The sequence below is a fragment of the Stegodyphus dumicola genome, chromosome 12 (assembly GCF_044657685.1).
Source record: "Stegodyphus dumicola isolate Sdum_Otavi_A_Nest chromosome 12, ASM4465768v1".
NCBI lineage: Eukaryota > Metazoa > Arthropoda > Arachnida > Araneae > Eresidae > Stegodyphus > Stegodyphus dumicola.
In genome coordinates this window covers 56,417,899-56,436,540 of record NC_140779.1, presented here as the reverse complement: position 1 = coordinate 56,436,540, position 18,642 = coordinate 56,417,899, and the positions used below count along the sequence as shown (strand labels likewise).

At 31.1% G+C, this 18,642-nt stretch overlaps 1 protein-coding gene across 4 annotated transcripts in view; it reads left to right on the top strand.

Annotated features, from left to right (window-relative positions):
• The window catches only part of LOC118197446 (uncharacterized), an 873,067-nt gene that overhangs the window by 737,107 nt on the left and 117,318 nt on the right, over nt 1-18,642 (top strand). For all 4 annotated transcript variants that reach the window (XM_085827733.1, XM_085827736.1, XM_085827734.1 and 1 more), the window contains one exon: nt 16,043-16,133. In XM_085827733.1, coding sequence (XP_085683859.1) covers nt 16,043-16,125 — 83 coding nt within the window. In that variant the 3' untranslated portion in view covers nt 16,126-16,133. The remainder of the gene's footprint in view (nt 1-16,042; nt 16,134-18,642) is intronic.

Sequence of the window (18,642 nt, the reverse complement as noted above, 5' to 3'; positions counted from 1 at the left end):
TTATGTTGTTCTTATCTTCCGGTTAAGGTTTTTGTGCCTTTAGTAAAGCTGCATGCAATATTTTTAGAGTTATCAACAATTTTAGTTATAGTTATCAACAAGTTGTTTAAGTGCTGCTAAGCCTAATTACTTTGCAGAAAAAAAAAAAAAAAAAAAAAAAAAAAACTTTTTTTATTATTGCGAATTAAATCATGCTTAATCCATTCTGGAATTTATTCGAGGATATATGTGTTTAAGATTTACTTCGTAATTTTTAATATATATATTTTGAGTTTTTATGTATTTTTGGTTTGTCGGGAAGTGAGAACTGAATTAATTGACTGAGAACTACTGAATTGTCTGTGAAAAACTGCTTCTTTTTTGTTTTGTTTGCTTAATTTCTTTTATACATCGTTTTAAATTTATTATAGTATTTTAATAGAACATGTGGCAACGATTAGATAATTCTTCAAATGATATAAATTTTGGTAATTCTGAGTTATAATATGACTTTTTTTCTGCGAAAGTAGGTAGACTTTGTGTGTAAATAGTTTTTACTCTTGTGAAACGTTTCAATGTACTGAACGTGTTTTTCATCATTTTATTTTCCAGTTATTGCTTATCAGAAGAATAATTTTTATGAAATTTTAAAAATGCCTTACATTACATCCTGCAAGTGACCAGAGCTCCAGTCAACTTAAATGTTTTTCATACCTACTAATAGATGGCGCCACACGAGCGCCTCATTTGTTCATAGTCTACTTATTCTACAGAAGGCGGCACAGGAGCCTCCGTCGCTAGTAATCTCTGAGTTCTATCACAGCACGTACACTAGTACTTCCATATTATTGGATACAACTTACTCGATTCTTCAAACATTCAAAAGTCAAGCATAATATATTGGTAAAGACCGTTAATGGTCGATTGCCTCTTACTAAGTGATAAGACAAAGACATAGACATAATTATAATATGAAAAATGTAACGCTTTTAAGTGAACTTAGCGTCAGTGTCGCTATGGTAAACAAAAATAGTGACTTTTAAATAGTGCATTTATTCTATTGTGCTTTTTGCGCTATCGAAGAAGTAAATTTAATTCAATCCAATAAGTTTACATGAAATCCAAGAAAAAATGCATATAATTTAATATTCCGTACAAGAAAGTCATGTGGTATACACATCAGATTTTTTACATTATATTATGAGGTTATTTATTGAGCGGTATGCTGCGTATTGTATTATTCACAAAAGGTCTTATTATAGTAAGTCTTTTTTTCATGCTTTTCTTGTAATGAAGTAAATGTCATTTATGAATCTTATACATTACTGGACATCATGCGAAAACATTTTTCACTGGAGACATATGCGCCAAATTAATAATTCCCAACGAGAAAAGATACTTTCACCAACAGCTCATTTCGAGTTGGTAAATTTTCTTAATTTCTTAGATTAGGCTTATCTCTTTCTTAGGTTAGGTATCATATATGCATATGTCTTAAGTTAAGTGTAGCATACAAAATAACAAACGGTTCGGCAATTGTCCTGTATCAGGATAGTGTGATGAATATGCAACATCGCACAGAAACTATCTGTCTAGATAGTGGGCTAACTTCATGAAGGATTTTGTGCGAGAAACGGGATGTATTCACGTTACAGATGGTGGAAATCACGACAACCAACTACACAATCAGCCGTTCACGTGAGTTCAAACCCGGGTCGAATTACCAACCTTCAGTAATTCTAACCAGTCAGCCATTGGCGGACCGTCCTCTATAATGAAAAGATATACTTTTTTTTTATTATTTTCGAAGATTTATATTTAGTATTGCAATGATTATTTAGATGGTACTGATTACAAGTTGCCTGAATAACCAAATGACCATATGCATAATAATTTTAATTTCATAATATATGAAATTAAGGTATTTTTATGTCATTTTACTCGTAAATGTAAATATTTAGCCTTTCATCTAGAAATAGGAAGGCGTTGGTTCGAAACCCGACGAACGCCAAACGTGACCATTTGTATTTTACAGCTTAAAAATATTATATTATCTATAATGATATTATATTATCTATAATAAACATGCAATGGAAGATAATGTGACATTTTCTGGATTTAATTTACTACATCAACCACGAAAGCAAGCAGATATATTCAAATATGATGCATTTTCCCAGACATGTTTTAAGGCGGGAAGAATAAATTGTTATGCAAAGGCTATCAGACTCAAGAGAATGCCGTCGGAGAGCACTTTCTAAGGGCACCTCACTCCTGTTCACGTTACTGATGGGAAAACTACGTTGATATTTCGAAGATCTGTAATTTAGATTGGACTGAGGACACAGCATGTAACATGAATGATTTCAAGTAAACGATGTTCTACGGGGAAAATGAGATTACAGTGGCAATTCCATTTAACTCTGAGGCTATCTTGCTAAATTGGCGATATATAGCCAAGCTGGCGATGGTTTTGGCGACTGAATTTTGTCACCAGGAAATCTCCAAATGTAACCAAACTTGAAGACCATTTGTGACATTTTGGACTGGTCCCTGTATAACTAAAACTGGTACAATATAGCATTCCTATGTGTAACTGTAACCATATATGTCCCTTGAATGTAACTTTAGCCAGATATGCCTTCCAGCAATTTGGAGAAACGGAAGATATTATTCTCGGCGGCCGGGGTGAACAACGGAGAAAGCATCCGATCTCAGTTTTTCATTTCAGAATAGATTTCTTAGTATTGAGGGATGTCTGTGTGAGTTTCGGTTTGTAGATACGCTTTGCAATCTGTTATTTTTAAACTTATTAGTAGTACTGATTGTGCTCAGTTTCTTTGAGAAGAGCTGTACGTTTATTTTTGTGAAAAGTTCCACTACTGTAAAATATATTCTGTATCGATTATGGTATAATGTAACAATATATAAATTAAATATGACTTCATGGAAGTTCGTGTTTTAGTAAAAACAAGAAAAGTAATGATAATAATTCGAGAAACACATTGATGAGTTTAGCTCCAAAGAGAAAACAAGCGCATATTTAAAACCTAATGAGCTTGTCCCCCGAAAGAAAAAAAAATGTGAACAATGTGAAATAAAATAAACTTTAATGCTAAATTGTAATATATATCTCAGTATAAATTCTGACTGCTGTAAAATACTAAAAAAATAGTTGAATGATAGCTAAAAATTAAATGAAAGAAACAGTGACGCAAGTTTGAATGATATCTTCATTTTCCTAGTCGGCTTAAAGGCTTAACCTAAAAGATGTCCATAACCACTAAATTAAATGAAGCTTAGTACAGAAAAGTAAAGCAAAACACAAAATATTCGCAAAATTATTTTTGTTACCACGTTCCATAAAATTTTACGCGTTAAGAAGCTTTGACTACCGCAAGGTAAAACGCCTTTTTCGCTTAGATAAGAGTGAGAAATGTCTCACTTTCTTCGCCGAGAAAACATTTCTCGCATTCGTCGAGCTTTTTAAGTAGAAGTAGGAGTTTTTTCTCTTCTTCTTCTCAAAAACGAGGACTTTTTTCCCGAATCCGGCGATGCGAGGTAATCATGCCGGATAATTGAAACATTCTCCATTCCATTAGCACCCTTCTCTGTCTTTATCTGGAAATATGGATAAAAGGACAAAAAAAGGGTCTGCATTCATTAATTAGGAGGGCGTGTTTAAATACTGCAAGATATTGTTCGGCGTCATTGGAACGGGCGATAGGACCCCATATTGAAAAAGCTAACTCGGAACGGCTAATTAAAGCCCGCCGAGCAAGCGGGGTGCCCCTTTCTCATCACTCATCCGTACAGAAAAATTTTTACTGGGGTACTTTTAAAGGATAAAATTCCGAAACCTTTCATTAAAAAAAGAGATTTTAAAGTTATAAAGATAAAATATAGATTTAAGTTTCTTGCCTCCCTTTTCCGCATCAGAATAAAGTTTGTTCAGCTTTTAGTGAAGCATTTTTAACCGTAAATATACGTTCGTATTTTTTGAAATAATGGGACTATATTTAAACTGAGATATAAGATTTGTGCCATAAAATGTTTCGCAATTAAAAATTCCTTTATGATCTCGTTATTTAGGTATTTCACATTTGTATACAACATATTGTTCTAAAATGCAATGATGATTATAGTTTATGGATACTTATCTGGAAATTAAGTTTCAATCGTTACTTTATGTTTCTTTATTTAAGAAATAAGTTAAAGAATATTTCATTTTATCAAAATATCTATAAAAGTATTTTTAATTTTTGGATCTGCCACTTATTGATAACTTAATATTTGAATATTCAGTATTTCACTTGTAAGACCATTTAGCGGATAACATGGTTTCGTCACACGGTACCTCATATTTTACTGGAACTTCGCATATCGAAAAATAGTCTTAATCATAAATGGGAAACAATAACGGAATAGTTTGTTATTTCTAAGAATTCATCGATTTGTGTGTTTCTGCACATTAGTTTTTATTTCTGGGGTGAGAAGAATATTTGCCATATTAGACGCGATTACTATTGGGGAATGCAGGAGGTTTGATGGCTTATGCCTTGGTTCAAACTACATATGAATTTGATTAAAGATAAATGGATATATTAGATTGTTTGAAAAGTCAAAGTGCCTTTTTTCTATGTTCTACAGAAGTCCTTTATTTATATAATGAACAAATAGAAGTCAATAATAGGTAAGCTGCATTTTTCCATAACGTTTTGCTGTCTTTAAATGAAGTTTGTAATTACCCATTTAGAACAGAACCTAGCTTTATCAGCGAAAAGCTGAACAAGATGCTTATATATGACCTCACCTGAATTGAATTTTATACCACAAAATACATTTTTAAGAGAGAGATACAAATGAAGGTACGAGGACACAAGATCAGGCGGGTATCATACGCGGGACAACATGTTTCATTCACACGCAATAATTTTTGTCAATGACCACACTTATGTGTGATCTGATTTCCAAGCTCCTACCAACGAGCCAATAAATCAGTTCTAATGTGTACTGTGACCAGTTGGACAGCTTCAACGCATCCATCTTCCAGAGCTCAACGTATAGGAACAGCATTCCATCCCGATACCCGAGGTAAGTTTGATCACCTGACAAAAAATATTGGAGTTTGGGAAGAAAATAGTTGCCACGAGTATCATACTCACCTGATCTTGTGCTTTCATACTTTCATTTGTTTCGCTGTTTTCCCAATTTCTTTCGTTGTATAGCATGCATTTCAGATGACGGCGTAAATCAGAATCTAGTTCAGCATTTCGCTGATAATTCTATGTTCTTTGGTGAATGAGGAATTACAATTCTCACTAAAAGATAGGAAAAAGTTATCGAACAAAATAAGCAATATACTGCCTATTGACCATTGTTTTCAACATAAATAAAGGACCTTTGAAGAACATAGAAAATAATGTATTATGATTTTTCAGACAACCCGATATAAGTGCAGAAATATGTTAATAATAATATATTTATTTTTATAAAAATATTATTAGAATTTTTTCTAATTTTTATATATCCCATTTTTATATATCATATAGTTTTTATATATCATATATATTTTTATATAGCATACTAAAAGTAGAAACGCATGTATATACGTAGAACTCTTTAGTTTTATTCATAAATCTTGGATATTATGTGCTTTATATAAAACAATTATTAAAACAAAATAAATAAACTTTCTTATGAGTATTAGTATAATTTAGTTTCGTTGTCATAAAGAGCTAGTTTTAGACTCTTCGGAGAAGAAAATTTGAAATATCTATCAAACAGTGATTGAATCTACTCTTTGTTTCTTACTTTGCTAAGATACAGACTACAGAGTTCGCGTACATTAAATAAAAATCTGATGTATTCACCATATGACTTTTTTATACGGCGTATTAAATTGTACACATTTATGCTGCATTTCATTTAAACATATTTCCTCGAATTTCATTAGAGGTACTTTTCTCATTCAATTAATTCAATTCTCACGCGGCAAGGCAAAACTACAAAACATTCTTATTAAAAATTGTAAAATTCAGAAAACCATTAAACACCAAAACCAATTAAAAACGGTTAAAAAACTTTTACAATTAAAATTAGAGTTTCTATGTAAAAACAAACGATTTGGCCAATAGACAAGAAAGCAGAGCTTTTGGTGGACAAAACTCAAAGTTTGATTTTCGTTACACTCGGCAAAAAGACATTGAAAGTGCAGAAACTGACTTAATTCACTATTTTACTGACATTCAAATGTAGACAAATGGCGGTTGATTAGGCTTAACTCGCCACTTAAATGTGTTAAATCGTTGATAGTTCTGCAGCAATTGCATGCCCATTAACTAAAGGCATAAAAACCTTAACCGGAATATTATTCAATCAATTTTAAAGCAAAAAATGCACAGTTTACCAGCGTATAAGAATACAAAATCTGAGCTCACCTAGAAAAGTAATAGAGTGGGTGGGTGGTTGTATATATATATATATATGTATATGTATATATGATGTGGCCGATTGCAACTAAAAAGAGAGGTGTACAACTACATGTTATAGCAGTCCCATACACAGAATTTCAATGTTCTAAAACTACTCGTTTTTTTAATTTTGCGAGATTCATATATACGTATGTACGTACCTACGTACAGACGTGACGAAAAAACTCCCTTTTGAATCCTATTTAAATCCATTTTACAATCCGTTTTGAGAAAAAGAATCATTTATTCTGTCCGTACGTACATATGTCACGCAAAAACATCGTTCAAATGAATTCGAGAGCGGTCAGAATGAACATTTTCGTTAAAATATGATTCCGAAAATTTTTCGCAGTTACACTACTTCCTTTACTTCGTATAAGGAAATGAAACATAACAGCTAAAATAATACTATGCGCTAAAACCTTTTTGATACTGACGTGTTAAAGCATAATAGAGCTGGTACCACAATTCACATAATACAATAAAAGACAATCATTTAGGCCCTTTTCATAAATTCAGGCGTCGAAATTTAGACTGAAAGTTTTTTAAAAAAGAATATTATTTTTCTAATGATCACTATGCAGATAATTAAATGTTATCAAGAATGAGAGATTTTTATTACATAATTTGTTAAATATATGTACAAACAAAACAAGAAGAAAACCTTAAAATTAATTAATTTTAAAATTTATTTAGAAAAGACTTAAAAAGTAAAATCCTGCGCTATTGCTGCAAAGATAAAATTTAATTTAGTAGAGAATATATGAATGAAAATTATCTCATATGAAATTTTGAAAGTAAATGTGTACTTTTATGTAAATTAATAACTGGAATTATAATATATTCTCTATTAAATTATTAATTATGCATATATTTTCCATGTATGCAATTACTTTACGAAACTTATAGAAAATGTTTTCCAAACTCAAATTTCAATTATAAAAATATGCACTGCAATGTTAAAATTAATTTTACAGTTCGTATTAGAATAATTTCAAATCTACAAGTTGCAATGCGATATGCTAACAGTTCGTATCTCGGGACATTCACATGTTAAACGGTTTATAAATCTAGGTGAAACTAAATTGCAACGTGTATAAAAATAATACCTTTCTATCTTTGATAGAAGTAATACTTTTAAAGTAATATACGCTACATAAGAGATAAGAAAAGATTAAATGAAAAGCTCACGTATATAAGAAAAATTACGACTTCAAATAATAAGCAAAGAATTAAAAGCATAATCGAGCAGAGTTTCCTTTATTTTTTACATTTTGTTTTACTTCAAAACATTCAATGAAATAAAGGCGCTTATAAAACATAAAATTATTTGAAATGAAATATTCTGGATAAATTTAAAAATGAAAAAAGATCTTAAATAATTAGTATTACAAATAATTATTTAAATGTATCTATCTCATTATTATGTCTTAATTGATGATATCAGTCTTTTCCTGCAAAAGATAAAATTTCGCTAATTACTAAAATGTATTTTTCGAAAATCTTTTGTTTCTTTTTAATTGGTTATTTAGAAATTTATATTCTATCAAAACTAGTTCTTAGAATATTTAAAAATGTTTAAATGTTTTAGGAGTTAACCAACTTCTGTAACAATTTTATGTGTTAAATTAGTGAATGGAATTTTTACTGTTAAACTAGGGAATGAAAATTAATTTTTGTTATTAAAAGAAGAAGATCGCTTAAAACATTTATGAAACTTTGCATTATTCGGTTGTTTTTACATTTTATTGCTGTTACTACGACAACTGTTTTTATTCCGCAAAGAATTTCCATTTTTATTATTTGGAAATTACTTACATCTGGATGGTGTGGAAATGATTTATTGTTATGCAAGATCACTGAATACGAGAGTAACATTTATAAAATTATTAAAAGTTATAAATTTGTCCTCTAAATTCTTAACTAAGTTAGAACTGAATTATTGAATGCAAAATGTTAGTAGGGTTTTAATGAATAAATCATATTTTCTTTGACTAATAATTTTTTTATTTTATGAACCACTCACTTGCCTGTAAAGCAAATACTTTATTTGTATATATTTGTTGATAATGTAAAATTCGCATTTAAAATGCGTCTTCACATTAAAGTAAAAAAAAAATCTGATATAAATGAGGTGAAACTGTTACCAAATAATAATAATAATAATAATAATAATAACAATAAATTCATTACTAATTTGTTGTAAGGTTTGAGTGTGGGCTGGTTCTCTTAAAATGCGCTTCACAAAGGCATCCCTTTCCCTACGCAGGTAACTCTTGTTTGCTTTATCATAATCCAAATAATATATCTCGCTATTTAATATTAACTTAATCATATTGCTAGGACATAAAAGTGCTTCGAATATCTTTAAAATGATTAAAATTATAAATGTTTTAAGACAGCTTATCAGATAAAAGTACTAATTCTTTGTTTAGAGGAATTTAATTCTCATGTTCTTTAATTAAATTGTATTATAATCACAAGAACTTTTAAGTTTTACTACGTTAAAGACTATTTATTATACTAAATAAATACATATCTAACGATGTGATTGATTAAAGAAAAGAAAAAAAGATAACTTTACAGTAATCTCTTAAATTTATACAAAGGACATTTGGCATTGTATACAAAGCTTAAGCTGAACACTCAAGAAAAAAACTGCAATATCTGTTTAATTATTAATTTTATATGTACGTATGGAATACACGTTGGGCAGATGCTGCTGCATTGGAGACTTTATCCACTAAGATATATAAATACTACAGGCTATGCAAGCAAGCAGATAGTATAGAGTCTAATCTGGTACAGAATACACATATGTAATGAAACATATTTGGAACAAAGGGTCCAAAAAGCCAAATCTCGTTTAAAATTGCATCGCTTGCAGATTTTATCTTCATTTTTAAAACGAGCAGATATTAAGAAAAACAAATTCACAATAATAGCTAGTATAGATTAATGGTTTTTGTTTCCTTAAAGTGTGTTATTATAAAATTATATTTTGACTTATTTTTGCTGTCCTTAAATGAGGTAATTTGGTCACAACACCGAGTTCAATGCTCCTTTTCTACTAACATAATTTTACGTACACATTTCTCACGGAAAAATTCTAATGGGTAGAAAAGACGTATATTGCAACTAAACATTGCTTTAAGGTAAGTAAACTTTTCCCCAAAAAATGCTACCACGTAATTTTAAATCCTTATTACTAATACAACTTGAGAAAGAATCTTTCCTAACCAAAAAAGGGGATAAAGGATATAAAGTAAACTTTTATTCTATATAGTCTCACCTTCAAATATTCTTCGAAAATGTGTCAGAATATTATTTTAGTATGTAATAATCTTTTTATTTTAATAATTTCTTTTTTATGGCTCCAAAATGCTAACATACTTATAGTTCCATTTAAATATATTCATTAATATTATTGACACTAGGTTATTGACATATAATCAAGTTTCAATAATATTAATGAATATGTTTAGTTAAGAATAGTTATTTGTCATTATTGACAGATAACTTGTTAAATATTTATATTCTAACCTACTAACATAGTTCTTTGGTTTTTCTTTTACGACTACTGTGACCAAACAAAGGCCAAGCGGCATTACCTTTGAAAACTGGTAGTTCGACACAGTGTCATATCCCAGTTGACAGATTGGATTTGAGATTTTATTGGTTTTTCCCATGAGTAATATGAATATGAGTCAATTTCTCTAAAAAATTCCTCCACAAAGTCTTAGAAGGCAGTCCCCGAATACTTTGCTATAATCTAAATTCACTTCTCTGACTTCGTAAGAAATATGTAGGTTTTGTACTTCAGATTTTTAGATCTTTTAATGAGAACACCTTCGTACTGCTCTTCTAACCGATAATTTTCTCTGCCGTCTCGTACGGATTGCTGGTTTTTGTTGAAATAATTCAAAACTCCATCTGAATTTAACAGAATCTACATAATTACACATAGGAAAGAGTTTCCTCAATGTCTTCTAAATGTTCTTCATACTTAAACCATAAAATGCAGTTCAAGAGCAATGTCGCAAAAATTGAGTATATCCTTAGAATTTTCCGATACACAGACCCACGCACTGAAGATAAAAATGTTTTTTTTCTATACAACGTTGCCATTGCTCGCTTTGAAATCCTTGAGTTTGTTAATCAAAAAATAATTAAAGTTTTACAGATTATGAAATCGATAATAAAACAAACTCCAAATTTCAAATTTGGGCTTCTAGATGCCCATATTCGCAGTAGGATTACGTCATTCAAAATTCGATGGCTCTAGGTACTGTTGTTTTATTAATTTGGAAATAGGGTCAGTTTGAATGCCTAGCAGACATCAGACCACATACTGTTGTTTTATCACAATGCGAGAAACATTCATACATTTATGCAGATTCTTCTTTACTTAATTTTTTCAAATATGATACAGGGCGATATAATTTAGTCGCAACACTTTGAAAAGTGAAACGGACATTGATTAGACGCAAAATCGCAAAACGAAAACAATAGCCCCTCAGGGACAAAGCCCCTTTGAACTGAAAAACAAGGAAGAAAATAAATGTAAAATTACGTTTTAGACGTAACACACTTTTTAAATTGAGCGCTTATATTAAAAATACTGAGTCTTTTTACCACTAAAAATATGTCGTAGCGAAAAGATTGACTGAAATAATACATGGGATGTAACTGAATAAAAAGCAGTCACTATAGATAACTAATTTCGATGACAGTTTATTAACAGTTGCGTCTCTATTGCTGCGATAAGTACTTTTCCAAAGATAAGAAATCTTTTAATTACTGGTTGTGGAACTACAGTGAAATAGCTTACTTAAATATATTGCATACTTAGAGGGAGCTTTAAATAATTCATCAATATCATAATAGGAGTATGTCTTATATCTCATATTTGATCTTATACAGAACCTTAATCTCCTAAAATACCTTCATTTTCTTTAAATTTAAAAAAAAAAAAAAAGGACATAAGAAAAAGGAATTTTAATTTTCACTTACTTACCTCTGGAGAGGGGGGGGGCAACTACACAATTTAGTTTACTAGCTATTTAATAATATTCACCTACAGAACAACAAGCGGATTCAAAACGCAATGTATATCTTCATTAGCGTAACAACTCAGCCTAAATCCTTAAATACCACACTTTATTTGCTTCGACCGCCTATTTGGCATTTTAATATCTCATTCTAGATCGTTCTGATCCTAGTTAGCCGTATAAAATCCCTCCGAAGTGATTTGTGTCTGGCACCAGCTCATGCCTATAGTGAGGAATCTGTAACTGCTTGCGATCTTATTGAGCTGTGAGTGTTCAGAGGAGCGAACGTCGATTATTTCCAAATAGAAAACTAATGCTTCCGATCTACGGCTGGCCCCTTACCACGAAGAAGGGGGGGCGAGTTGAATGAATGGCAAAGAGCCATTTCGTGTGCTTTTCGGGAAATGAATGGGGAAGCCAGGCGCAGCTGTCGCCATTGAAGAACCCCTTAGACACGCAATTAACTCTCACCGCGCTCTCAGCTCGCGCAACATGAATAATACCGCCTACAATAACCGCTCGACATTGTTCAGGCTTTTTGAAGGCCGCGTCTGTTTCAAACAGGTCTTTTCTTATCTCTTTGAAGGATACTTACGCCTGACGACTGGCAGTTGTGGCTGATCTGCTCTCGGTATTATATAAAATATTATTTATTCATTACTCTGCAACCTGAAGAATGTCTTCGTTTGGAGAATTTGCCTTCACTTCAGCAGTTAGAGCCAGTCAGCAGCTACAAAGTTCACCGACCTTCTGAATCGCGTTATTGCACTACAGCTGTTGAGCAAGCAGATATCTAAGCCCATTGATTACTAGCTGAAAATTTAAAGCCATTTTTAACTATTTTGAGTGCAATGTAGCTGCGTCTGTGAATACTTTGGAATAGTTTTAGACATCTGCTGCACATCCATAGTTAATGAGAAGCAAATTCTTGCAATTTTTGAAAATTCTGTTGCAAATATTCTTGAATGCAAGGAGGAATAGGAAAGCCCGGATATTTTCAGCTCAAAATAAAGTGAAATCATGATAAGATTCGTAATACCTTTACGTTTTAAATTACCATCAAACTGAAACTGGCTAATATATATACTCTCATGAGAATTATGATCTATACAAGTATAAATATATCGAATGTGATACATATTTGTATCGTTATTTGTTTGTAATCTAAACGAAGAACGTGGAATTTAGAAATATATAAAATATTTGATGTTTTAAGAAGATTAATTTCGTTTTTAATTATATGTTTTAATTGTTTTTGGTATAGTTTTAATATATCTCATAACAGAACTGGTGATATATAACGCATTTCAATGTAGTAATTTACTTATTGATTATTCAGTTATAAACTTAATGTATGTACTTCTTTTAAGGAAAATATATTCATGATAAAATAGTAACTCTCAAGTTGTGAAGTATATTTCTACTACTATCTAGACTTGTATGTAGCAAGAATAACAAACCAAACGTAGTTGTCTCCATAGTTCTTACCCAATATGCAACTTTGCAATACCTGAATCATTTATGACATATTGTATTAAAAATCAGAATAATTGGTATACTGCATCATTTCTAATAATTTACTAACGATTTTAGTGACTGAATTTCCTTCTCATTTGTTTCTGTTCTCCAATATTTATGACTATTGAGAACATGAATTTCAATATCAAGTCCCAAAGACTTCATTAAAACTCTTTAAATTTTTATTTATTTTTACATATGCCGAAATTGTCAACCTAAAATATAAATAAGCATGCTTGTGAACAGATCTATAATCATCTGTGAAACCATAATAACGTTATATAACTGAGGCAAGAAACTTCTTGGGAAAGAATAATCTGCGAGAATCTCGAGAAAGAATCATCACTCCACCAGCGTTATCATTTATAATCGCAGCGTCATTAGCGCCATATGCCGAAGCAAAGTCAAAACTTGGTGATTTAAATTCCTTTAAGTGAATAAATTAAAACAATTTATTCTTCCTATTATTAATATGTAGCATTTATGCTTTTAACATTCAATTTTAATCTAAGTTGGAAGTATGCCAGTATTGTTTCATCTTATTGAAGGAACAAATTTAATGGCGTTTCAGCTCCAAATTTTTTCTCATGTAAATAATAATTTAAAAAAGTTCTGGAATTTTAGTGCTTAAAAATTTTTCAGACCTAATTGTGTTTTAAAAATTTTCAGATTAGATTTTTCACATATATATCACATATAAATTTCACATATAAATTTAATATAAATAACTATAATTAAAAATAAAAGTTACAAACTAAACTAAATATAAATTCTTTCAAATTTTCTTAAATATTTTAATATTTAATAATCAATTTTACTTATTAAATATTTTGACAATCTTTAGCTCCTTGCTTACATTATATACTTTTGTACATTCTTCTATTTATATAAATTTAAAAAAAGTAGACGTAAATTTTTTATTAAGAAGTTTTGTTTTAGTAAACTAAATATAACAAATTAATCACGGAAACTAATGCAAATTAATCTATTGATGACGCGAAGTGCTTCTGATACTTTCACGAATTTTTTTTTAGTAACCATGGAAAACTGATTTCAAGGAATTTATTAAAGCTCCGCTCTTTCTTCGAAACAACCAACTGCTTTTCCACTTATCTAACGAACACTGTCCTCAAAACAAGACGGTTGATCCGCAAACAAAAAAGAAAAAAAAATCAATACCCGCGCCATCTATTGTTGGCCATGGGAATAATTCTTATCCATAAAAATTCAAAACATTCAGCGAGGAATTTTCGCTTTTACTTCTTTTGTCTAGGAGATTTCTTCGTTTTCTTCTTCCTCTAAGATGATGTTTTAGGAGCTTTGATGGAGTTTTGGAATTCCAACATAGTTTTGCGTTGGCTGACATCCCAATCTTGCAGTCAACAGCGAGGTTTATCTGATACAAAGAAATGAATTCTAAGTAGCTTGTTTCCTACTATGCCATTAAAATATATGAAAAATATGCTACTTAAGAATAAGTGAATGGGGAACATACAGAGCTTTTAAAGGTTTCGTTGCGAAAGTGGGAAATGGAAAAATGGAAGAAGAACATATTACTTAACTAAAACGTCCTTTGATGTACACTAATTAGGACAATAATCCATTCTGATCTCGAAAAAGGCAGATAATGGAATCGCCTTTTTATCTTAGGCTAAATATTTATTAGATGTGATACATAAGAAACATATTTTTCCATTCATGGTGCAGAAATATGTTGCCTTTATGAAATAATTTTTCCTACGAAAAACACGTAAAGTTTATATGCAAAGTAAAGCATAATTATCACTTACGCTTTAATTTTTGAAGGTATTATTGTTAATTACTTTAAGCTTGCGGTTCCTTTAACGTGTCGACGGGACACTTACCATCCCCCGTTGTAAAGGACAGGTTCAGAATCCTTGACCTTAGATATTTTGATTTATTAGATTTGGTTTATTTTGATCTTTTGACTTAGAGACATATAACTACGTTTTTAAGCTAAATCTCAACACTGTTCTAAAGTTGGGTATCCAAGTGATTACAAAACGGCAAACTAAAATGATAGTAAATTGTGGCCAGAGGTGAAATTCTTTGATAGATTTTTGGAATAGAAGAACGGTGTGTAATGATCATTTCTAAACTGAGAGTAAACTTGGACATCAAATCTAAGCTGAGGAAATCCTCCTGTGTCTACACAAACTAACAGAAAACACTAGCACGATGTGAGTTATGATCCAGCTTGGCAGCATGAATTACTCTACTGAACCCAAGCCACCAGCGTCAAAGATTGTCTTGACACACAATCGAGACGGGAAGGCCATTGGAAAGGAGGACTCGAAGTAGGGAAGGTTAGATGGTCTGTAAATCAAGTGAGCAACACTGTAAGCTAGTCCTAACGGGAAAAATTATATAGGCTGTGTTCCTGGAATAATGTGCAAGGCATTTTAATATTTGATCAGCGGGCCTTTTAGTCTTCCATCTAGGTGCACTTGCAGATCAGAATTATATTGATTTGGTCACGAAGCCATGATGTCTTTCTATAACATTTTCCACGAATAATTTTTCAACACGAAATTTTTCAGCATTTTAAGTATGTGTTGTTCGTGCTACTCTGAACAGCTTGTATGAACTTTGCATGCTACCTCACTCTTCAGTTCCCCAGCTCTGTTTTCCATTGAGCATATCTGTGTTTTTATTAGTTAAATATTGCAAAAGGAAAAGCAATTGTCAGCCTTATGTTTTATATACTTAAGTATTTTCAGCGTGTTAAAGCATTCCTCAGACAATTATTAATGGCATCACTGGCAGTATGGCAAACCGTGTAAGTGCTTATAATCCAGCATATGGTGGTCACATTCCAAGGAATTAGGAGAAGTACAGTCTTGACTGCTTATCCCTGTATATATTAACACCTCATTTTATAAATTTTATGAAAGATCTTGCAGACTTTTAAAATTATTTAAATATATGATTTGCTGCAATTTTTTATTCAAGAATTTACTACTACGAAAGGTATAAAATGTAGTTTTTCATTCTTTGCAGGTAGTTTATCGGCGACGCGGAGGTCGAGAGAAGAGAGTGCGGTATGGATAATAGTTCTTCTCATCGTCTGCTTATTATCTTAACACTTCAGGTGAGAATTACTTTTACATATCTGAAATCTTTGTAATGTAATTTTTATATACGCTTAACAAATTTCTTTTCTTTTAAAGAGAATATTACTTCTGCTAAAAATTTTATGTTACCAAATTAAGTCAATGCAAATTTTCTTTCGAGAATTCATGCTATGATTTATGAATAACATTACTGTGCTAAGCAGTTTTTAAAAACTCTTTTAAAAACGATTCAATGGATGTCAGTTCTTTGAAATATCGAGACACAATTATCATTTTCTTATGGCTTTCAAAATTTCCATTCATTTTCTTTATTTTTAATTATTCATAGTGCATTTTTAGTTTTATATATAAAACTCAATTAATTTTGAACGTTTTTTAATATTTTTAAAGTTTTAAATTTTTGTAATCTTGGCGCTAGATTTTTTTACATTTTCGGGATGCTAAATGGGAAATATTCATAATTTTTAATATATCATGCATTTGTTTCTTTAGAGGTTTTGAAAATATTTCCTTCACTATTATTATATAACCGTATAACAATACGCAGTTCTGTAAAAGTTAATAACAAAATAAATGAAAAACAATTAAAACTTACTCAATAGAGTTTATGCATTAAAGTATAAAATACGTGTATATATATGCAGAATATATCAGATACATTTTACATGACCTTGCATTGTTTTTCATATTAAACCTGTATTTGGTGCATTTTCTTCTAACAAGGAAAGTTATCGGAATTCCTGATGACAATCCCCAAAATTCTTTCAAGAGTGATTAAGAGCAAAATAACACGTAGAATGTTGATTTCGCAATCGGTCACAATCCCCAGAATAGGATTTATATAGAGGCGCGCACGCGCGGTATTAACAACCACAGATTGGCAAACGTAATGCATCTGAGAGTTTTGAGGCATTATTATTGTCAACGAATATTATGTTACTCGTCTTCTAGAATTTGATACGACATATGTAAGCGAGTTCTTGCCAATTTATGTTCCATTGTATTTCCTACCTCAAGGGCTGTCACCATTTGCGATGTATTGAGAGGTGTTGTCTTGCCTTTTCGGGCAATTTTTAATTCACGCTGCTTTATTGCTCTAGCAGAGTAAACATATCTCACGCAAATCTCTTAGGTATGTAAGTTGATACTCTATCGTCTTTTACGCATTTCTCCTTTTACCTCCCTCACTAATATTTGTGCCACTACAAGAGGATTACGGACCATTTGTATAATCATACAAAATACATATTATTCTAAATTTCTTGTTAGCAGGCGAATATACCTGTGCTCTCTAATGATTTTGCTGAATCAACAATCAATGCCGTACTAGACGGGCAAGCCGTCTCCCAGAAATACACCTTATTACACAACAACGTTGTAACTCATCAATAATTCTGTTTGCCAGCCCATAGCTGCAAATGTTACAGATGTATACACTGTTTTATACGCCTTGCTGTAGCACATGCGGGAGATTACGAAATTTCACATTTTGCAACAATTTTTTCAAGCATGCTTGACCATCTCTGGCAGTTCCCTGACGACTGTGTCTCCAGTTTTGTAGCTGAATATGCTAACCACTTGTACCAGGAGAAGGAGTAATTCCTTGTTCCTTGCCCTACTTAATTAAAGGGTAAGCATGAGGGAGTATGAGACCCAGTCGACTTAAGTCAGCTAGTGACGAATTATCCACCAAATGACACCAATGCAGAAATCTTTAGATATTTGGGAATACGCAACTTTGGACCATCCACTGTTGCTTTATGGCGCGCCGTTTATGTGAGTTTGTAGAGATTTGAGTATATAATGACCAAAAGAATATATATACATTGAAAAGACTCTCAATGATTTTTCGTTGGTTTCTCTACTCAGACAAAGGAACTGTGAAACGAGCAGTAAATTTATATATCTGCTGGGTTTTCCTGTTATTTTTTCATATATAGATGAGAGGCGAAGCAATTCGTCTAATAACGAATTTGAAGTAATCCTAATTTTATGATGGGAATACAAGTTTAAATGGTTAAATTGAATTTTAGAATTAGGTAAAATACAAAATTAGATTTAGCTACTTACTTTTTTACAGTTAATGGATTTTAATATTTTTATTTAATTAATTGTGAAATCTGCGCCTTTTCAAAATGCTAAAGAATTTTACCTTCAAGCAGCAAAATATTCTTTATTATATATCTGTCACATTTTGGAATTCAAGTTTGTTCATATCTGTTATGTCTATAGTTCTAGCTTTCTTTTTCATAACCAAACTACTTATAAATATTTATGTGGATTTGCTGCTCTTTAAGTGTATATTTTATGAATTTCCTATTAAAGTATGGTTAAAAAATTTAGTTCAAAATTAACTGTATCTATTGCATCAATATTTTAAAAATAAATCAAATGAAAAACGCAGCATTTTAAAATTAAAAAAATCACGATAATTTCCAGCTGTATGCAGCATTTTAGAATAACCTTTCTCAGATATAACATTTCTCACTTTAATCCTTATCAAAACAAAAGTACACACCAGATTCT